Source organism: Argiope bruennichi, chromosome X2 (assembly GCF_947563725.1).
Source record: "Argiope bruennichi chromosome X2, qqArgBrue1.1, whole genome shotgun sequence".
Lineage (NCBI taxonomy): Eukaryota > Metazoa > Arthropoda > Arachnida > Araneae > Araneidae > Argiope > Argiope bruennichi.
Window position 1 is genome coordinate 18,629,250 of NC_079163.1, and position 23,983 is coordinate 18,653,232.

Sequence of the window (23,983 nt, forward strand, 5' to 3'; positions counted from 1 at the left end):
TGAGAGAGAGCACGGAATAAGTCACTCTCAAACTGTCTGCCTTGGTCAGTAGTGATTCTTACAGGACAACCAAATCTGGCTATCCAGTGCTTAAAAAAATTGTGTGCTACTGTCTGTGCTGTCATATCTGGAATTGGTACGGCTTCTGGCCATCTCGTGAACCTATCTATCATTGTTAAACAATAATAGTTTCCTTGAGAAGGAGGTAGAGGGCCTACAAGGTCCAGGTGCACATGTTCGAACCTCTGTGATTGGTCTACAAATTTTCCTACTAGGGTTTTAGTATGGCGAATTACCTTCGATTTTTGACACGGGATGCAATGCTTAGCCCAATTGTTGCAATCTTTTCGAATGGAAGGCCAAATAAAACGCGATCGAATTAATTTTGAAGTGCTGCTAATGCTAGGATGAGATAAATTATGTAGTGATGCAAAAATTTGTTGACGAAATGATTCAGGAATATAAGGTCGAGCTGTACCTGTTGATACATCACAATAAATGGGAGTTTCGGAATTTGGAAAAGCAATTCTTTTAAATTGTAATGTTTCAGAATTATCGATTAAATTTTTTAATTCAGAATCAATTTGTTGAGCTTGTGCAATTTCGTTATAATCTATGGGATTTGGCATGTTTATAGCGTTTATCCTAGAAAGTGCATCTGCTAATATATTCTCAGAGCCTTTTATGTGGTGAATATCGGTAGTAAATTGAGATATAAAATCTAATTGTCTAGCCTGTCTCGGAGAGCATTTGTCCAAGCGCTGTTGGAAAGCGTACGTTAATGGCTTATGATCCGTAAACAAAGAGAAATTTCTAGCTTCAAGCATATGCCTAAAGTGTTTGATGGCAGCACAAGCTGCTAATAACTCTCTGTCGTAAGCGCTATAGTTTCTTTCTGCTGGGGAGAGTTTCCGAGAAAAGAATGCGAGTGGTTGCAATTCTTCATCAACTAATTGAGACAATGATCCTCCGATTGCAAAGTCTGAAGCGTCGACTTGTAAAATTAATGTGGCATCTGGTTTTGGATGTGCCAATAAAACAGCATTTGCAATTAATTGTTTACAATTTTGGAATTCTTCTTCCGCTTTATCTAACCAGTCCAATTTCGTTTTATCATTCTTTTTAGCTCCTTTTAAATAGGAAGTTAAATGTACCTGATGTTTTGCTATGTTCGGTAAAAATCTACGGAAAAAATTTAAAAAACCTAAAAATCTTTGAAGATCTTTAACCGTTTTTGGTTGTGGATACTTAAGAATCGGTTCAACGTTATCGGGTAAAGGTTTAGTTCCCGAACTAGTAATTAAATGACCTAAGAAAGGAATTTCTGAGACGCCAAATATGCATTTGAAACATTTATGGTTAATCCATATGTATTTAATCTCTCCAGTACGGTTCGTAAATGAGCTTTATGCTCTTCTTGACTGGAACTAAATATTAAAATATCATCCAAATAAACATAGCAAAACTTAATATCTCCCAGGATTTCATTCATGAATCGCTGAAAAGTTTGTGCTGCCCCACACAGTCCAAAATTTAAGAATGGGAATTCAAACAGTCCAAATGGTGTGCAAACTGCGGTTTTTTGTATATGATCCGGATGGACTGGTATGTGAAAATAAGCACGGACTATATCAAGTTTTGCAAAAAATATTTTTCCCGTGGAGTGCATTGGAAAAATCCTGGATATGGGGTATGGGGTAACGGTCCGGTACAGTACAGGCATTCAATCTCCTATAATCACCAACGGGACGAATGATGCCCGAACTTTTGGTAACGACATGAAGGGGAGATGACCAAGGTGATTTTGATGGTCGGCATATGCCTTGGTCCATCATGAACTGAAACTCTTTTTTGACGGCATCATACATTTCTGGATTTAGCCTTCTAGGTTTACTATGGAAAGTTGTTTCAGTAAAATGCACCGTATTATGTTTAACAGGTTTTAAGCCAAATGTTAATTTTGTTAATTCTGGGAACTCTTCCAAAATTTTATGGTATATTGATTCACCAGAAATAAGTTTTAGAGATGCATAATTTGTTGATTTTGAAATTATTCCGGGTTGGGTAAATTTAGTTACATTATCAATAAGTTTGCGCCCTTTGAGATCTATTAATAGGTCAAAGGTTTGCAAAAAATCTGCCCCTATTATTGGAACAGGCACATTAGCAATTAAAAATTTCCATGGGAAATTTCGCCTGAGACCTAAGTCCACATTTAATAATTTAGATCCATAAGTATAAATTCTGGAGTTGTTATCTGCAAAAAGTTGCAGAGAATCAGGCTTTAGATTTTTTTGGTTTTTGTTGAGCGGTATGCATGAAACATCAGAGCCAGAATCGATCAAAAATTTGAAATGTGATCTCTTATCAAAAACATGCAAACGATACGATTGCGCGGCTGCCGCCGATGTAGGTTGATCGACAGCCGCTATTGCGAGTTTTCCGGATCCGCGTTAGTTGAGTACGAACATGGCGATACGCACTTCAGTGCCTTTTCTCCGAAACGCGAATGATAATAACAGAATTTTCTCCCACGATCACCGGAACGCCCACGCGAAAAACTGCGTTGTCTGTTTTTCCGATGGAAAGGGCCTCTGCTTCTGTCGCGGGAAAGCTGTTGTACCTGTTTACTTAAAGCGGCGATTTCGCTTCGGAGTGCAGTAAACTCATCCAGAGTGGAAGCTTTCCGCATGGCATTACTTTCCGCGCTTCGGCTTAAGGCAAAGACGCTACTATCTGTTGAGGAAATACGGACCTCGGCAATTTTGTCAGCCATGTTGGCCAAATTGTCCAGGGGTTCAGAACTTATTGACAAAATTGCCTGCATTTCTGACGGCAGTCTTTGCAGCCATAAAGTTTTGAGGAAATCGTCTTTTATGCCCGTGCCACACCGAGTTCGCGCATCTTTCGGAGTGACTGCGATGGTTTATCGGCGCCTAAATGTAGTTCAGAAAGCAGTCGACGGATCTGTTCATTTTCCGAAGCGGAAAATTCGGCTATAAGTCGAGTCTTTAACGCGTCATATTTGTTGGTTTTGGGGGGTGCGAGTAAAATATCCGCTACCGCACATAAAGTTTCCGGATCAATAGTTGCAATCAAATGATTGTATTTTGTAAGATCATTCGTTATTTTTGCTAGAGCGAAATTGCTTTCTACTTGGATGAACCACAATTTTATATTGTTCCTCCACAGCGGTGGTATTTTCACCGAAAGATGGGACACCTGCGACTCTGTCGGAGCGTCAGCATTGACAGTTTCGTTTTCAGAATTAAGCATTTTTGGTTTCTCTTTGTGGAAAACTGATAATTTTTACAATAATTATGAGTATTAGAAAAAGTTATAATTATTTAAATACACATTTTTTTTAAAAAAAATTAGGAGTTAAGAATCATAATAATAAACATGGTAGCCAAAACGAAAGTAATAAGAAATTAATACTTCGAATACGAAAAATAACACAAAAATTAATACTGAATATAAATAATAAGATTTCTTCGCCAAAATAATGGGGAAATGAATTATTGACCAATCACAGAGAAACGAACAGAAAATTCGAGCACATACCTGGTCCTTGATGCATGCACTTCTCGGCACAATAATCCAAAATAATCCATTACGAAAAGTAATTGAGAAGCTCAATCACCAAAATCTGATTTGAGCATATTTTAGAAATTTTGAGGCTGGACTTCGCAAATTTTAGAAGAGTAAAAACGAAAGTACCGGGTCACCAGTTTGGTGCGTGGTTTAACACGCATTGCCAAATTTACTTTAAATTAAAGTATTAAAACATTTTTACTTAATGAAAACTGCCAGCCATGTAAATAACAAAAATAAATTTTAATTACAAATTAAATTAACAAATATAGAACATGATACATTGGCCGTAATTCCATCGACCAGTACGAGGCAGAAGTTCTAAGCCAGCTGGCGAAGGAAGGAAGTGAGTCACTCGTGATCGTAGGAGAGCAAAGTTCATCTCCATAGGTATGACTGATGCTTATCGCCAGTTGGCGATAAACAAACAGTCATTTATCGCCTGTTTGGCCGCTGCACCTTTCAAGAACCAAGGAATATGTCACCAAATAAAAGAATCGGGAGAAAATTTGATATAATATACAGTGAGCCCACTCTTATCCTGAACCAATAGCTAATTTCTAAAACGCAAGGGATAGGCATATAGTTTCAATTAGAAAAAGGCTTTAAATGACAGGAACAATTATATTTTATGTTGTTTGAGTTTTGAATTATATTTCTCAAAAATCAAGAAATCGAACTTTTTATTCAGTCTCCCAGAACTATCAATCATATTTAGTAAAATGTTCTTGCCACTTAAACAGTTTAAACATTCCATTCTTCAGCGATTAAAATTCATCGACTTACGGAAATATTGAAAAACATTATTTTAAATGAATTTTGCTGATAAATTCGTGGCATCGAGACAAGGGATCGTTTGCAAATTGAAATTATGCATCTTTGTGTTACTTTTCCAAATTGTCTTTAAAATAAATCAGCATACGGCCTCTATTTAGATTAAACAATTATAATTCGGTCAATTTTTGTCATAAACCGATGAGTTATTTTATATCATACGTTTTAGAATGTTGACAATTTCTTACTGAGTATGATTGATAGGGCAGAGGGATCGTATAAAAGGTTAGAATTCATAACTTTTTCAGAAATGCATTTGTTGAATCAAACAAAATACAATTTTCTCCGTCATTTAAAGAATTTTTTCAAATTAGAATTATAAGTCTGTCTCTAGCAGTCTGGAAATTAGTTGTTGGGCCATGTTAAGAATGAATACCCACCCTATATAATTATTTATGATATACCGACCCCCGATAATATAATTTAAATAAAAAGGACTTCTTGATATATCAAGGCGCGTCTGTCACAAAACTTTTGAATCAATTGCTTTATCTTCAACCATTTTTTTGTATAGAAGTATAAAATTCCTTGCTTCAAAACCAAACCTGCTAATTTAAGGAGAAAAAACAAATTCAAAATTTTTACAAGTAATGATAGACATAAATTCAAGTCATATTGCATCGGTAACAATCAGAATATTTGCAAACAGACTGTTGGTTAACATGGTCATTGAATTTTAAGATAATGTAAAAATCCTTTTTGTGCAGCAATAATTGCGGAAATTATGGTGAAAAAATATCAACATTTCGTTACATTTTAATTAAAAATTTTAAAAAAAAATCGCTCCGAAAAACTTATTTTCATCTTCCAAGATATATGTGTCAAATGTGGTAGCTTTAATTCTAATGGTCTGTTCTGTAAAGCGCCAACACACTTTCATCTCTACTAATAATAAAGGGGGATATGCGTGTGACTGTGCGTGATAGTCCTCAAAAAGCTAGACCATTTGGCTCAGAGTTACCAAATTTGGCAAATACATTCTTTGGAAAGTGGGAATGTGCACTTCAGAACCATTTAACAAAAATTCGAATTTTAAATTATTATAAATTATGCAAAACTTTAAAACAAAAGTTATATTTTACCATAACTTTTGAAAATATTACAGCATGAAAATTAATTTTACATCCTCTAAAAATTAAAAACTTTCTAATCAATGATACCAGTTTTTAACCAATTTTTTCTATTTTTAATGAAAAGAATATTTTTCGTATATTTTAAACAATATTTTTTATAATTGAATTAAAATTGAAATCTTTTATTCTTGTTACTAATAATTCATCCCGATTTTTTTCCATTGATGACGATCAAGTTACGAAAATTCAGTTTATTTTCCAATGTTAAATTGGTTTTAGTATAAAGCTTGCTTTCAATAAAAGTTTTGAAATTTAATTATATTTTCAATTGAGGTTTAATTTCAGAAACAAGCAATGGTGAACACTTTTTTAAGGGTGGCTATCTTTAAACATATGTGCTTTTTATTTAATATTATTAGATGCATTAAGACACTGATTGAAAATTAGTCAAAATGCGCAGCAAAGAAAACAGAACAGTATAAGGCTATATATCTATTTTCCAAAATTTAAAAATGTTTTGCTGAAAAAGCAATTAAGATCAAGCTACGCAAAATATTTAATCGAAATTATTAGCAATCATTAATCCAAGCAAACCAAGTGGTCACCAAAAACGAATAATCTTTAATATTTGAAGAGATTTAATTGATGATTGTTTTTATTTAAATTCTTTATTGAAACACAAATAAGTCAAGACAAGTAGTTGAAGCAAAAGTTTCATGATTAGCTTGGCAATAAAGAAGACATTAAAATTTAAAAAAGACTGCTATTATGTGGAACAAAAATTTTTCTTAGTGATACATTCAGGGATGTAAGCAAATGGTATATTCATTCAGTTCGTGACCCAAAGTTAAATACCGAATGTACAAAATCTTAATTATGTTTAACTGGGACACCACTGCACTTTGAAAAAATATTTTACAGCAGTTAAAGAATAGAAACATAGGTTAAAGAGTAGAAATCAAGAAGACAAAATAAATAAATAAATAAAATAAAATGTGTATTGGTTCATAACTTTATTTCTATTTTAAAACACTTTATTAAATGTGATAAATGCAATATATTAAAAAAATCCCCCAAGTTCTTAAAAAATATGATTTATTTTTATTTTTATCAAAGTTTCCAATTATAAAACCCTACCACAAATACATTAAATATTAACAAATAAGAACTAATTAGTTTAATGAAGAACTTTTTGTTGATGAGTTTCATTATATATATTAATGGAGTAAATTTTATATAACTACAATTTTGAACTGAAATAAATTTTAGGTGATAACAAATAAAGTTCTTTATGAATATGGAAAAGGTCTTTAATGGATAAGATTTTCAAAGTGAGAACCTTTCGAGATAACGCAGGAATTCAATGAAATAAAAAAAAAATCCCTTTAACCAAAACTTTAAAATTTTTCTTCTCGTGGCTTTTACTATTGTTCTAGATGGCTTAAGTCAGCATTGAAATGTTGAAGACAATTTCTGTATTTATTGTGTAGCATTTTCATAACATAAATATAAATTTAAAAAATATATGATTTTAGTTCACTAACAAATACAATTTATTATTCAAAAAATTTGTAATAATAAATTTTTTTTATATTTTAGCAACGAACAATCACATTAAAAACTTAACTACTAATGAATTTCCCCAAAAAATTTGCAATATAGAAGTTTTAATAAGAAAAAGTTTATCTAATTTCTGACTTCCTCTAGTTTATTCACTTTTAATTTTAACTCAATAGATGGCGCTTCAATTATGATGACGAAGCATTATGCGAAACGTGGTTGGCGTATATAGCTTTAAACGCGGAAAAATTAAATTTAACGAAGTGCAATTACGCTAACAAGTTTTTTTGCCTCACACTGTCTTTTGGAATGGTACTTTCAATTGGTAAGTGTTTTACTTTCTCTTTTAAATGAATTTGGTTCTATTTTCAGGGTATTTTGTTTTTTGATTTGCTGTGTTCTTACTTGGATTAAAAAATTTGGAAATGATTTTATTTGTTATTGTATAATTATCTTTAATTTGTGATACTACTTTTATCTCCAAAACCTCAATTTCCTGGGATTTTCGGGTCACGAGGGGTGAGTTTGTTGGACGAAAGTCAGACCCCTCACAGAAAAAATCCCTAGTTTGAATCCTTGCCTGAGGGTGACTCTTGAAAGAGTCTTCAGGCCGGATTCAGTATATCTTTCTTTTTGATTCTTTGGCTGTAAACTTAATATTTATTTCTAATAATTCTTCTAATTTGGTTAAGTTCATTTGTGTTTTAGTTGTAGCATCATTAGCGCTCTCTAAATACAATGTATATTTTATTATATAGATTCAGGAAATATTATATAGGTAAATTTTCATATTGACTATTTTTGGATTGATAGTTTCTTTAGTTCACTATGATGGTTTGTCAAAGACGCAATGAAAGAAGAGTAAGAGTAGCATGAAACAGTTTTCTTTTACACTATCTCTCACAATATGCATTCGTTACAGCATCTAGTGAGGTTTTGAAAAGTTATATCAGTTAATAATTGTAGGTTAATTAAAACTCTCTTCCTACAGTCCATCAAAAAAGTATCCGGCCATTACACTTTATTCCAAAATTAATTATCGCACAATGAAATTGCAAACGCCTGTCATTGTAGAAATATGTTCAATATAAATGTTTGCATCATTTTATCATGTAAGAAGTCGTCTCCAAATTTAAATTAACACAATTTGTTTTGAAATAATAACACTCAGTGTGGAATACATATGTGAATTATTCGGATTAAAATAGCTCAAGCATTTTGTAAACCATTGATGAGTTATAAGCAAATGAAAATTTGAATTCATGGTGCTAAATGAGAGTTCCCGTTTTTACAATACATTTCAAGATATAACGAATCGTTGAAAATAATTCTTTTTATGCATTAAAGTATTCTAAACAACACAAAATGTATGCCTTTTTAAAAATATAAAAGCATATTTTATATTTTTTACTAATTACTTTTAATTTTGCAGAGAAGCTCAAATCTTGATACCAATTAAAAAAGCAAGATCTAAATCATGATTATACCAAATTTTATTCATTTCTGTCAAATAATTTTTTAAAAGTATGAGGTAATAACCAAAAGCTTTCAAAGCTGCATGATTTTTGTATTTTTTTTGGGGGGGGGCTCTCCAATCTAGCAAGAATAATAAATAGTTAAAATGAAACCAAACACAAAGCATGCCTTTTAACATTTTTTTAGATTAAAATATTTTTTCCAAAGTAAATATTAACTTAAAGGGAAAAATTCGACACCTGTAACGTACTCTACTCCAATTGCATCACAAGTAAAGATTCGTTTGGGACAAACAGGAATCGATTACAGTTCTATAAATGACTTCTGACATTTTTAGTCCATCAAAAAAAGCAGAGAAGCAAACTTTTGTACAAAGTACAATATTTATACAATGTGAATTATACAGAGTGAATTATATGAATAAATAAAACCTTATTTAATAAAATACGAAAATATTTCCTTGACGGTGGATTATACAATATCACTAGATTTTCACAAAACATTATTTTTTTTAAAACAAGAAACACAGTTTTAAATGCTCCATTAATTATTTTTTTTATTATTTAATATGCTTTATTGTAAAAAAAGATTAAGTAAAAAAAAAAAAAATTCTGAAAAATTACTTATCATATGGTGGAAATTCGAACATGCAAATCAACAGCATTATGTCATTCATGTTTAAATTATAAAGGAATGTTTTAGAAAATAAGTTTAATTTTTGTTTTTCAGCTGGTCCAAAAACTTTTAAGTCAAGCTTATTATTTTAATATTAATTGCTAAGATTACCCAAAATGTTTGATTATTTTAAACAATATGCTCTGAAAATACTACCTACTCTTTATTTTTAACTAAATATATAAATAAAAACATGGATTTCAAATTCTTATCTACTTCTGTTTTATTTCTAGTAATGATAAGCTACTGTATAAATGATTGAAATAAATAACTGAAAGCATTAATATAGTAACATATTTGCAACGTTTGCATGTGTTGAAACAATCCCTAAACCGGTTTTTTTTTTTTTTTTTTTTTTTTTTTTGTATATCTCCCATTATTTTGAACCGACTTGTCAAAAATTTTATATCTAGGGATTTCTCAGTATGCAGAATCAGTTAAAAGGCGAAAAATTAGGAGTTAAACATGAAAAATTTGAAAAGAATGCAAACATAAATATGCAGATGGTCCCTTGTAAGAATGCCATTTACATATTTTTAAAGACGACATTCTTTCAAAACGAATGACATTTTTTCCCCCTTCAATTTAACTTTTATAGATTATGTACAATAACAAATGTCCGGATACTTTTTTGACGGTTGTATAGTTAATTTCATAAAATTTTTCTCATGTTCTTAAAAAATTAGAAAGCTATAAACCTGTCATTAAGAACAGCAACACCTGCTGTACTACGCTGAGTATTTAGAGGAGCTACATAGCTCCACAGAAGAGTAGTGGAATCCCATCTCTCAACAGCACTTAAATAAGTCCAACCATCATGGCCTCCAACAGCATACATAGGACCTCCTAATACTCCAACACCTTTCGAGGTAAAAAGCAACAAGGATTTAAAAATCTACATTATAATTGATTTTTTTTTTACTGGTAAATATAAAAAGTGAGTTAACAGTAGTAGCTGGAATAGATTTTAACTGGTTAACAACATTAATTTATCAATATTTCCCTATATTGCATAAAAATTATTTAATGCAATAAATATTCATTTATATTATAAATAGTAAAAATAAAACTGAATTAATTTAATAAATCATTTTTTAAATAATATTAACATACAAATCACCAACAAGTATTTACAGCTACTTTCTCAAAGAAATTAATAACATTTAATAAAACAAAATAGATGACATTTTACAGATGAACTAACAAAACTAATTTATTACTGAACAAATGAGACATTTTGAATTAATTTTCAAATCTTATTTACGGTAAATTTTATGCATGATATTGGTTTAATTTCACAGTAGAAACTGAGCCATATATTTGAAACACAGCTGTACAAAATACTATTTTACAAATCATACAATTTAATTAATATAAAAAAATTACTCACCAAGCCCATGTCTATGAGTGGACATAGAAGGCATTGCTGTCCATGTTTTAGTTTTAAAATCATAGCATTCAACTATATTTAAAGTTTTTAGACCATCTCGGCCTCCAACAACATATAATTTATCATCTATCACAGCTGCGCCAAACTGCAACCGCCTTGATGTCATCACACCATAGTTACTCCAAGTATTACTTCTGAGATCATACTTTTCAATTCGCCATGAACCTACAATTAGAAAAAGTAGTAGGAATTTTAAAAAATGAAAAAAAAAAAAATAGAAGCAAAATGAAAATAATGGTACATCCTTTTGTACGAACAAGTCATATTCGAATTTCAGTTCAGTTAATAATCCTAAACTAAATAAACTTCGGCTGTCCATATTTCGTAACATATTGAAAAAATAAATGTGTGAACATTAAAAAAGAAAAAAAAAGATGTTTTAAAAACTATTATTATTATTTTCTAAATTTTGTTGGGTAGAGATTACATAGGAAGCAAAATTCTGTCATGCAGCACAATTTGAAATGTTTTCCTTCTTTTAGAATGAATGGATTTAGAAAAAAGAAAGAAAGAAAGCAAAAAGGGAAACAAAAGATTATATTAGATAATTTGAGAGCCAAATGAACAAATTTATCTATAAATAGTGCCTCATTTCATATATTAAATAAGATTTTAGGAATTAGTCTCAGCTACTGCTTATTATTATCATTTGCATAAAATTGAGTAAAGGCCAAATGAATTTGGTTTTCAGTTCCATTAACACTTCTCTACGATTCATCAGAATTTTGAAACATTGAGCATAAAAAAGAAGCACAATAAGATGAAAAATCAGATTTTGAAGGGAAAAAAAAAATCTTACGCTGCATAAAAAAAAATCTTTTACATTGAAATAGTTCACTCAATAAAATTCCAAATCAGTTACCAAACACAATATCACACAGACATAAAATTAACATTAGTACAACCAAAATATGTGAAGAAAATTACAGACAACCTTATTAAAAGACTTGAGTAAATATACCATTTAACAGTGGTGTCAAAACTGAAATTAAAAATTAACTCAGTTTACTACAGTACTCTATATAAGTTGAAACCAATTTTAAATACTTTATATTACACCAGCAACATCCCTATTTTTAAAGCCAAAAGGCTCACTTCTGATTTGGATGGAAAGAGATGAATTTTATTTTTTAAACTGAAAAGTACAAAATGAAAGATACATACACAAAACACATAAAAATAAATAAACGACATAGGGAGCAAAGTAATGATAAAAAAAATCAGTAAAGAAGGGGGGGGGGGGGGAAACATCATAGAAAAAAAAAATGCAAGATTTTTTGGCTGTAGGATGTGAAAGTCAGTTTAACAGAAATCATGCTTGTTCGCTAGTGTACATGTAAAAAAAGATTACTCTTTCATACATGAAACGTATTAAAGTCGAAGTCGGTTCTTGATGAATTAATTCTAATGTCATTAGAAAACCAAATTGGTAAAAGCAGGAAAAAGTGAACACCACAAGTGATAATAGAATAATTAATTGTGTCTAAACGATAGAATGAAATCATATGGGGATGGCAGCATAAAAAGGTAATGGTGCAATGCAATGTGAAATAGAGTTCAAGGGCCATTCATCGCAAATTGCGGAAATCTAGTTTGAAAGCAAAATTCCACGAAAAAAAGCCATTTTAAATAAAAAAGTTGAAAAGATTAAATTGGGCGTAAAAAGTCCTGTTATCTAAATACCAAAACAATAGGACTATGTGATATGGCGAGATGAGAAATCTCCATATTTAGTAGATGGTATAAAATATGCAAGGAAAAGATTAGGAAATTTCCATTCTGACTGCATCACACTTGTTGTTAAACACGCAATAAAAAATATAACCAGGGAATGTATGACAGCAATAAGAATATGCAGAATTTGTGTGATTTTTAGAAATATAAATGTTCCAAAATATATAAATGAAATATTCATTCCAGAACTGCTGCCTTTTATGTACATGTGATCGTTTCTCAGATAATGAAGAATTTATAATTCAACAGGATTCCCCTCTATGTCACGTTGCCACTATATGTCAAAAAGGTGTCAAGACAATCATATTTCACCTCGGAATAGTCTGGGAGTAGTCCAGGCCTTAACACAATCGAAAATCTCTGCAGTAGGCTAAAGAAACTTGTTACATAGAAGCATCCCATCAATAAAACCCAATTAATTGAAGCACTGATCCAATCAGGGTATTGCATAATAACAGCCGAGGAACTAAAACCATTCGTGAGCGCGAAAGAACAGAGTTGCAGGATGTTATTGATACTAAAGGTAATTCAACCAAGTATTAACTGCCATAAGTAATAAATTTTGTATGTGTAATTATTTCTATGTTCCTTTTTCTTCCTTATATTTGCTTCTACTATATCTATCGTTTCAAAACTAGTATTCATTATAAAAATTGATATTTTTTGACTTTTTGATCCAATTACTTTCAAAATGATATATAGCTTTATAGTATTTCTCACAATAAAATTACGGTCATGAGCCATCAAAATCTCAAAAATGCACTTTTTCCAAAAGGATACCAAAATTTCAGTCACTACTATATTAAGCTTTATATATTTAAAATAAGATGGCTACACTTCCTAATGGGTGCAATAAAATGTTAAATAAAGCACATAAAAATATTTACTTGCAGATTATGTTTTCTGTTATGAAGGGATCTTTAATATAAGTTATTTGAAAACAATTCTGATTAATCTTAATAAAATCCGGAATATTATTTAAGAATAAATATTCAAAACATTTAAATACAAAAAAAACCCTATGCAAATCAGAAATGATATATTAAATCTGTGAATATAATAGAATATTAATATGTGTAATAAAATCCAAAAGCAGTGGGTGGAAATTAGTAATGAAGAGTAACAGATTAAACATATGCATATGTCATAAAAAATGAAGTGCATATATGTGATGAAGCATGATTTCATATTTGCATAAAAAAACTATTATTAGGGTGAAATAAAATAATAAATCTTACCAATATTAAGGGGGGGAAAGCTCAATTAAAATAACATATTCAAAATAATAATAACTTAATAAAATCCATTGCTTATTTACAAAAAAAAAAAAAAAAAAAAAAATACTAACCTTTACCACCATCCATACCACCAATCATAAATAATGAACCAACTGTGGATTTTCTGGGCCTAGTTCTAGGAGAATGAAGTAATGAGCGACGTTCAGGTAAAAGATGATATTTCATGGCTTCCATAATAAGATTTCGGGAATGATTATTTTCTTTAAGAAGTGGGTTGTTTTCAATATGATCCGTTAAATACTGCAAGTAAACAGAGATACCTACTTATAGTTTCTAAAATAAGAAAAAGGATAATGCATTCAAAATCTTATTTTTACAAGCAGATTGAGTTAGATTGTTATATTTTAAAGAATTATTATGCATTAATATATCATTTTGTCTATGAAGGTTTAAATTCCAATTCATTCAGAAACCATGAATATAACAAGTAACCTAAACGATAAAGAATAAATAATCTGAAAATAATTTTTCTATTCAGAAATAATAATCGATATTTCGATTTAAAAATAAACCAGACAATATTAAGAACAGACACATCTATAGTAGGTGCCAAGAAAAAATTCAAACTTATATTTTATTCCCGCTAGAAGCATGGGAAAGATGCTTATTTAAGTTACCAAAAATGGTGCATATTTAAGTTATAAAGAAAAATATTGAAATATAACAATATCTCCCGATCGTGTACAGTGTCAAAATATTTTCTTTAAAAATGGAGAATTATAATGTGTTTTACTAATTTTTTTTAACATTTTTCTCCCGCTTTTTTTTTTTTAATGCTACAGTACAAAGAAGTTGCAATTGTAACAGCTATAAAAGAAAAGGAAATTATTTCTCTACAAAGACAATATTTTCCGATCACACAAATAACTTAAAATTCACGAAAAATGCATTATTTTGATAATTTTCATGAATTTTAAAAACAAATTTACTATTTTTTTTAATGATCTGCAATAAACACAGGCATAATTAAACAATATTGAAGGGTTTATCAGACTTGAATATTTTTTTTATTGTTATTTAAGTATTGCAGAACGCAATTTTCCCTTCATATAGCAAATCGAAAATGTAATTTTGAACTTTTTTGTACCACTTACTGTAGAGACCACTAGGGCATAGAAAACAAGAAGCTAATCGCAAAATGAAGTACTATAAGGAATTCTAAGACATAATTGCTTTGTGTAATTGTATTTTATAGTTTTCATTAATCATTTAACAGAAAATTTCTTTTGAAATGCTCTTCGGCGTTTGCTGCCAACTGAACTTCTTTATTTCTTGAAATGCATCTCTGGGCATTTATTTGTCTTTTCATTTTATTTAAGAATAATAAATTAATTCCAACTTTTAAAAAACTGTAATGAAAAAATTTAAATATCCACAGAATTTGCAATTTTAACTAAGATATCGTCAGCTGGGTGATTAGATGCAAATTATCCCAAAATTACACACCACTTGCAGCATTTATCAAATAATTAACAAAGCATGGCCAGGATATAATGAGCATCATACTTATATAGAAGGAGGAAGAGGGTTTAAGCAATAAAAGTACTGATTCTTGTAATAAATGCTGTCGACTTAAAAAAAAAGATTTCTATGGTGTTTAATCAACAATCGTGTTCATATATTGGGGGATACAGCATCGTTTTCAATTAACTTTATTTTTAATTCAAAATTCGAAGATTATATTTCCTACAAAATCTATTATTGCATCATGCGATCAATTAGTTCAGAAAGTAATGAAAGAGCAATGATACAAAAAGCCTGCAAAGTATTCAGGAAAAATTAATAATGTAAAAAATAAATATGAATGATAATAAACACAAAAGATTCTATCAAGATTAAACTTACTTTTATGAATAATAATAGTTCTTACAGAGTTTTCTTTAAAAAAAAGCTTGGTCAACTGCTTTACCTTACAGAGATTTGAGATAATTTGTTTACATCACAAATTTTAAATCTAGCACTATGACTTTTGAAGAAAAAAACAACATTAATTAATCTAAACGTCAATCGCACTTATTTGTTTGAAAGAGGGAAAGCTAACCTCAGAGTACTAAATTATCTTTCACAAGATTCCGAAGATAAAGATAATATTAGAATCATATGAACAACTTTGGAAGTTGAAGATCGAACATTCTGTAATTTAAATGGTACTTTTGAAACATTTGGAAAATATAAATATTTTTCACAGAATTTAACAGCCCTTCAATTCCCCAAGGAAATATTCTTGTTCTTGAAAAAATGTCCGAAGTAGAATTTTACTAATTCAGTCGAGTAATATATAATTTTGTACAAAATAGTAAAAGAAAGAAAATTGTGTGTGTGTGTGTGGGGGGGGTGATCGATGAAGATTTAGAATAAATTTGTTTGAATTATAGTAAGTATTCAATCACTATTTTGATGATGCATTTACATACACATTTTATCTAATATGCATTTTAATTAATTATTTATTACATATGCATTTTATCTAAATGCATTCAAAGCACATAGATAACAATGATCATTATAATAGAGATTTACAAGAGTATCATTATGCATATTGCTACCATAGGGTATGAAAAAAAATTTTTAACTCTTTTTCTAATATTGTACAGCTAAAAATAGGTTTTGTGGATAAAAATATATAAAGTGAGGGGGAGGGGGAATTGACTGAAATTTGACAGAAACTGGAATTATGATAATTGAATCTTTGTTCTCACTAATTGCTTATAAAACTTCCTGCTGTCTTTAGAATAACATAATGAAGTTGAAAATTGTTCTGTTATGAACATTGAAGATCAATACACGAATATATTTAAATAATAAAAATTTTAGAAATGGATACTCGTTTATATAATGAATTCACAAAAACCAATTCGAATTATCAAAAATATTTTGATATTAATTGAATAAGTAATTCAAGAAACCAGAAAAATATCTATATAAAAATTTAAATATATATGACAGTTAGAAAGTTGCATTCACTAATGGGTTAGGTTAATATTCAATTCTGTTAACACCAACAGAAATTAGAATTAAAAATGTATGAATTATCTGAACTATAACAATATGAACTTCATATTTACACTACAATAGCATAAAGTAGAATTTATGGAAGACATTGAAAAAGCACAATAACATAATTTTTCTTTACTAAGAATTTCCTTTTTGCATAACATATAAGTTTGAACACAAAAAAACATTGTATATCAAAACAAGCTTTCTTTGAATTTTTCTATTTCTCCATACATTTGTGTATTTTAATACATTTAAAGTTTTCCTATATCAAAGTATAAGTTAAAAATATGACACTACTAACAAAAAAAAAGCTAAATGATTTTATTAAAAAAAAAACTAGAATGTAAAGCTACAAAATTTTAATACCTGAGGTGACAGGAGAGGAAGTCTAATCATTTCTAAAAGGCTGGGTAAATCATCTTTTCTGTTTGCCAAATCATAATTTACCCAAAGCATTAAAGACTCAAAAGCTTTTTCTTCACTTGGAACATTTAACATATCACTAGATAGAAGTTTTTTGACATCGTCAACTGAGAGTGATAAGTATTCTTGATTTAAAATCACTTCCATAAAATGATCCTGAAAAGGCATTTTAATAAGACACAGAATTATTATAGTATATGCAATAAACGATATTGGAATAAAAAACATCAGCCAATGGGTTGCTTAGTTTATATTGAAAAATACTTGAAGTAAATCAAAGACTCTTGCAAAGTACAGATAATGATTTTTAAAAAAAGCTAATTTTTTTTTCAATACTAATGCAGACACAAATTTTTGGCTTTAAGATCAAACAGGTAAAAAGTCATATTATTAATAATGAAAACCACCAATTTATTAAGAAATTACTTGCATATAAACGTATAAGTTTACTAATACAAATTACATAAATTTATACAATACTCCTAATTTGGCTTTTTTTTTTTTTTACAATTACAGATTTATCATTTAAGAATATACTCATTAATACAATGCAATTTGCAAGTAAATATATTATCCGACAAGGAAGAAAACAGCAGTGAATTTTCAAAATGTACGAAAAAAATAATAACATTATTATATATACAATGTTTTAATATATATATATATGAGGTTTTCAATTCTTACTAACAATAGAAGCATCTACAAAAAATTTAAATTTCAAAATAACACCATTTTCAGCTTTCATCCTTCATGAAATTCTAATCAGACATCCTTTCCCCCTTTCTTCTTTCATGTAGTAAAGACACAGTTATGGCAAATTTAGAAGTGCTTATCAGTAAAAACAAATTTTCAATTATAAATAGTAATAAAATTTCTGTGAGATACAGAATCAAATACTTCTTACAAGGTGGAAAACTGTTAGCAAAGATGTTGCAAACGTTTCTTTGTTCCAGTGAGTTTTTGACTTAATATATTTGCTATAAGTGATTTACCATATGAAACAAGCTCTATAAAAGTATAACATCTTTAGAATAGCTTCTTCAGGGAAATTATAACTGATTCAAAGGCCTGAAGATAGAAATACATTAGTTAATTTGATATATACTTTAAATATACATCATCAGACACATACTCACCATAACATATGTATGAGCTATTTGGTGCAAATCCATACAGCCTTGAGATTCAGAAAAAATTGAAAATCCAATACAATTTGATGGATGCAAACGACAGGCTAGAAATGTGCAACAAGCTTTTACCACTTCTGCAATCTGTAGAATATTAGCAGTGGAAAGTATTGTTTCAACATTATCTTCACTCAGAGATATTTCTCCTGGAATAAATAAATTTTTTTAGGAAAGAATACTGAAACAATACCTTGAATTAAAATACACAAAATGATATCCTAAATGATACCAGATTTTATTATTTAAAAATTAATATTTTACTAAAATATCATAGGCAAGATTTTAGACAAAAAGCTGGACACTTTAAAAAATTGATTTTATAAAATCAGCATATGTTTACAAATTGAGGACAAAATGCATGAAGCAAACATTCTATCTAGTATGACTCAATTAAGCATATGAATAACCATCTCATTATGGAACAGTAGAATATGTTCGAGCAATTAAGAGGTTCTTTATTAAAATAAAATGTTAATCTAAAAAACTCAATGTTCCTATTTAAATAAAAATTGAAAAAAAATCAACTTTCATTGCACATAAATGTAGAATTTTATTTGTATTTTTAATCTTTTAAATATTTTTCACATAAATGTTACATGAATTATTTTGCCTTTAAATTGTAACACTGCAAAAATTAAAATACTCTTGTGATATGTAATTTACATTTACAGAGAAAGGTTTGAAATTATTTTGAAAAATGAGATATAACAGCAGGGGACAATATACAATTGAAGGAAAGAATCTGCATTTACCAGTATGTGTTTGATTGATGGGACAAGTAATTTTGTGAAAACTTTTAGAAGAGACATTGAATTAGACTTCTAATATAAATATAAAGTCTATTTGAATACTTTTGAAACCCAAGAGAATCAGACTTTCTAGATAGCTGTCAATCGTTATTATGATTTGTAATCAATTCAGAAACTGTGAAAGATATTTTAAAGGTGATCATAGCCATTGAAACATAATGCTATTCTGGTAAACTTGTCAAGATATGTTTGCCCTGTATCATGATATATAAAAGGAAATATAAGAAAATGCCAAGCATCGTTTGCTATACTGTATCAATTAGTTTTCGATACATGATGCTAATAAAATGACTAAATTTGAATATAAGGTATAAGCTCATCGACAAGTTAACTAGAGTCCTCCTTCCCTATTTTTCAACCTGTCAGATCACTATTTAATTAGAAAGTAGAGAAATGAAATAATCTGTTCTATATTAATACAACATTAATAGAAAAAATATATTACATAAAAAAGTGAAATATATGTCATATCTATAAATTCTTAAAAAAATAAAAATATTATTACAATTTAAATGAAATCGATATTTAAGAAAATAAATCTATGCTTAAATATCAATGGAAATGAAGTACTTCAAAAGCAAATCCAAATCATATATTACAAAATGGCTAGAAGTAATGAATATATGTTTACTGAATAATTGATTTCATTGATAATATGATTTAAAAATGCAAGTCAATTAACCTTTTAACTATGGGTAGTTAAGATGCAGTATTTGAAGGATTTTTGCTTTCCTTTAGAGGCTGGTAAACCACTATAGTAATAAACAATTAAGATTTCATTTCTCTTTCCTACTCAGTCATCTCATGTGTGATGTATAGATTGATTACTAAAAAGAGAAAATAAAAATAAAAACTCAATGGGCAATCAAGGGAGATCAGAAACATTATCTTCCAATTACTTGAAAATAAATGAAAGTACTTCCCTTTTTCTTCTTTTCAAAATCTCCACTGTAAGACAATTAATATGAATTTTGATAATTTGAATTTTTCTATCATCTTTCAAAGATTAAAATCATATGTTTTCTATTAAGTATAATTGCTGCCTAAGAAATCTGAAATTAAATTTTGAAGTTATTATTTTCCATTTTCATATAAGTAACATTTTTAAATGGGCATACATTTTGAAATCTAGAAATGTTAGTTTACAAAATGTGTTAATAAATTAAAGTTTAAAAATTTATATATTTGAAACATATTGAGAGTTTAAAGTGATATAGGGTAATGGTCAAAACAGGGTGAATAATACATAGGGTGATGGTGAATAATATTAATAGTGCGATGGTCAAAAAAATGACTTATTTTTTCACATAATGGGCTAAGATGGAAATGTTTTTACTTTATTACAACACCCTTTTTTTTTATAAGAACAAAGTTCTGAACAACCCAGTGGAAAGACAAGTAAAATTAAAAAACGAATACAAAATGCCTTCAATTCATTAAAATGGTTTTTACACTTACTGAATATTATTTAAACTTAAAGAAATAGAACTGAGAGAGTTTATTATTATTTGAATCAAGGGGTAAAACCTTTAACCACACTTTTTATCCTTTTTTTTAATTCACAAACTATTTGTATTTAACAAAAATTCATACAAATTAAGAGCCTTAATTGGATTCACATCTTTACTTATTTTTTTTTTATTTTTTTAACACATTAAGATCAATTTTAAATTGATAACTACTGATTACTGTAGAATTAACTATAAAATGCTTTTCTGTCATATAATATATTCAATATTTTTTCATATAAAATTTAAAATTTGCTTTCCCAACATATATGCTTTTATTCATTTAAGGTTTCAAAAATATTAAATATTCTTCATTGATCTATAACTTCCTTCTTTTTTTCCCCCAAGAATTTCCAGTTTTCATACCATAGTAAAGTAATTTTTTTCAAATGGGAAATTTTCATATAGTATTTTTAAAAAAAACACTATTTTCAAATAATTAAGTTTAGAAAAAAATTATTATTATGAAAATCGAGTATCTGAAGAATTCAATTCCAAATAATATAGCAAACAGCACCTAGGATAGTATAGCAAATGGATGCATAAGCACACCATACAAATGTCATTTTGTACTTCACAGTTACAAATAGCTATTTTGTTACAAAAACAATTAGAAATGAAATAATATAATTTCAGAACAAAGGCTTTAAAAGCAATAATTATCCTGAAATAGATTATTTTAAATTTCTTATATTAAAAATTATAGCAGATTAAATCAATACTATGCATGCAACTATCTCTATAACAGAAAAAATACGGTTTTAAAGAGAAAAAATTATATAAAACAAAATAACATTTAAAACAATTTTTAGTAACTACACCAAAATTATAATAATTGTAAATCATAAAATAGAAAATCGTAAAACAGAATAAAAAATTACCACTATAGCAAAAATCAACCAAAGCTTTCACAGCAATTGGATGTGTGCCTTCTAGATGAACACGGCTCATACTGGCTTCCATCAATTCACCGGTGAACATAGCATGAAAATAATCACTAGCTGAAGCCAGAACAAGACGATGAGCAGTTATTTCAATGTTTGATACAACAAGAGTTACATCAGTAAGTTTCTGTGCTAGACACAAAGTTCTCATTTTCTTTAAACTGTCTTTAGCATGACTGTCAGAAGTGAAAATTTCCTCAGAACTAGGTGAAATTTCAGCATCCATATTAACTTAAATCATAAAATATAAATGGCACAACCTAAATTTTCAAAAACAAATGAAAAAAAAATGTTATAAAATTAATCAAAACTTTTAGAATAAGTGTAAATTGAAATTGATTAAGAAAAATTTAAATGACTTAACAACAAGTTAAAAAAATAATACCAATACATTAGTTATTATTACACCAAAGGACAATCAGTTATTTTTAACAGTTTTAAAAGTTGTAGAAACACAGAAGTTTAAAGGAAAATTGAAAAATACACAATAGAACACAAGACATATTTAAGCTAGAATAAATGAGTATTAATTTATAAAAAATAATAAAATTGACACATTTTGTTATGAAAATATAATGGCTGTAAACCAGCCACTGAGAAAAATAATATTAAGGAATCTTTAATTTGAATGAAAACATACAAGGTGTCCATTGTAATAGTAGTCCAACAATGAATTTTTAAATTTTTAGAGATAAGTATATACTTCCAATCAGAAAAATGCTATAATGAAATAAAGACTAGTATTTTATATTGCTGCAGTCAGTAAGCTTTAAATTACAATGTCTAAATTTTATGCAGACCTTTGATCCTATCAATTAAATTTAATAAAATATTTTTGATACAGCAACATTTTAAAGAATAAAAATTAAAAGTCTTCTACAACCAAAATTCACTGAATTGTGGAGCATCATGCATGCATTCCTGAATCTAAAATTATCTAAACATCAATGATTAAAATGTCATATCTTGGTAGCATATAGGTAGAACATTTTTGTTGTTGTTAAAATAGTAATATATTAAGACTATTTTACTAAATTAGACTAATAGAATAAAGAGGCAGTATAAAAATTTGGGTGCTGTAATTTCTTCATGAATACATTCACCGATTCAAAAACATAAAATATAATCATGCAAATTATTCAGAGTATTTTTTTAAATGACAATACATGGCTATTGCTAACAATGTAGAAATTAATAATTGAGCCAAATTTTGAGTGGACACCAAGTATAATGAAGGGAAAAAAGTTTGAATTCAAAACCATGCATTAAAAATGAATTCACAGTTTCTGATGTGTAATTTGGAACAGATCTTAAGAGCATTAAAATATTATAAGTACTTGCATGCCATTAAACAAATAAATAGTTTTAGAAAATTTAATTCAGAAATTTATTCATTATTCTAGACAATAAAAACTTAGATGAAAATCATTTTATGCTCTATAAAATCAAGAATTTTCTTAAGTACTACAAAGAATTTCTTTTAAAAAATGAATGCCCACAGATAAAAAAATTAAAGAGCATTAATTTATAAATAATTAAGATTTGAAGATAGTACAATTTGGAAAAAGTAAAGGTCTAATACAGCTATAAATAACAATATTTAAGTACTCTTTTTTTTTTATTGCTTTTTATATGTTTAAGCAAAATTTGCGAATTCTTCGTCATTGACATGTATTCTTCTCTACGAAAATGCCTCCATAAAACACTTATACTTCAAATTAAAGCAAAGTTAAAACGCAGAAACGGTAACAAAACTAACGGAAACAAAATATCTACCACAAATCTGTCGATTAAAAAACGTTTTAAAGTATAATAATATATAAAATATCGTGCTTACACTTTTCCCACATTTAAAAAAAAGGCACGGTGAAAGCTTGCTTAGCTACATTAAAAACCCGTTATGGGACTATTTTACAAATGCCGATGAATAAAAATCCTACTTGACAGAAAGTTTAAACTTTACATAAACAAAACAACACAGGAGAAACCAGAACTAGTTATCATTTCTCGAGTTGCCAGGTCTCGGCGACAGGTGGTTTCAACGAAGAAAAGCGATTCCCTTCTACAGCACAGATGTATAATCGACGATTTCTTGAAGAAAAAATATTTTTGCTATTGTTATTTTTAAATATATATTCCAAATAACTGTTATTTTAACCTCACTTTTAATTAAAAATTATTAATTAATATTAATAACGAAATTTATTACATATAATTAATATTTAATATATAAATTTAATTAACGTGTGATTGACGTAATTTGTCTGTTTGAGCTAATTTTTTAATTTTGATTTTTTAAACCATTTATTTATTGGAGCAAAGTATTTTCTAAAAAAAATTTTTAAATGCCCTTTCTTTAAAATTTTTACCTTAGTTCTATTTTTTACCAATAGATGGCGGCTGCAAAATGAATGCCAATCG

General features: G+C 28.5%; 1 protein-coding gene across 4 annotated transcripts in view; it reads right to left on the reverse strand.

Moving 5' to 3' along the window:
* The window catches only part of LOC129960269 (kelch-like protein 5), a 40,853-nt gene extending 17,272 nt beyond the window's left edge, over positions 1-23,581 (reverse strand). Inside the window, exons 1-7 of one of the 4 annotated variants that reach the window (XM_056073559.1) lie at positions 23,400-23,581; positions 21,500-21,822; positions 18,251-18,447; positions 17,058-17,270; positions 13,745-13,934; positions 10,603-10,827; positions 9,911-10,073 (exon numbers count right to left, since the gene is read on the reverse strand). In XM_056073559.1, the coding sequence (XP_055929534.1) occupies positions 9,911-10,073; positions 10,603-10,827; positions 13,745-13,934; positions 17,058-17,270; positions 18,251-18,447; positions 21,500-21,788 (1,277 nt within the window). In that variant the 5' untranslated portion in view covers positions 21,789-21,822; positions 23,400-23,581. Of the gene's footprint in view, positions 1-9,910; positions 10,074-10,602; positions 10,828-13,744; positions 13,935-17,057; positions 17,271-18,250; positions 18,448-19,792; positions 20,163-21,499; positions 21,823-23,399 lie in introns of those variants that run through there. The other 3 variants (XM_056073560.1, XM_056073561.1, XM_056073562.1) reach the window with 3 other exon arrangements.
* Between the last annotated feature and the right edge of the window lie 402 nt (positions 23,582-23,983).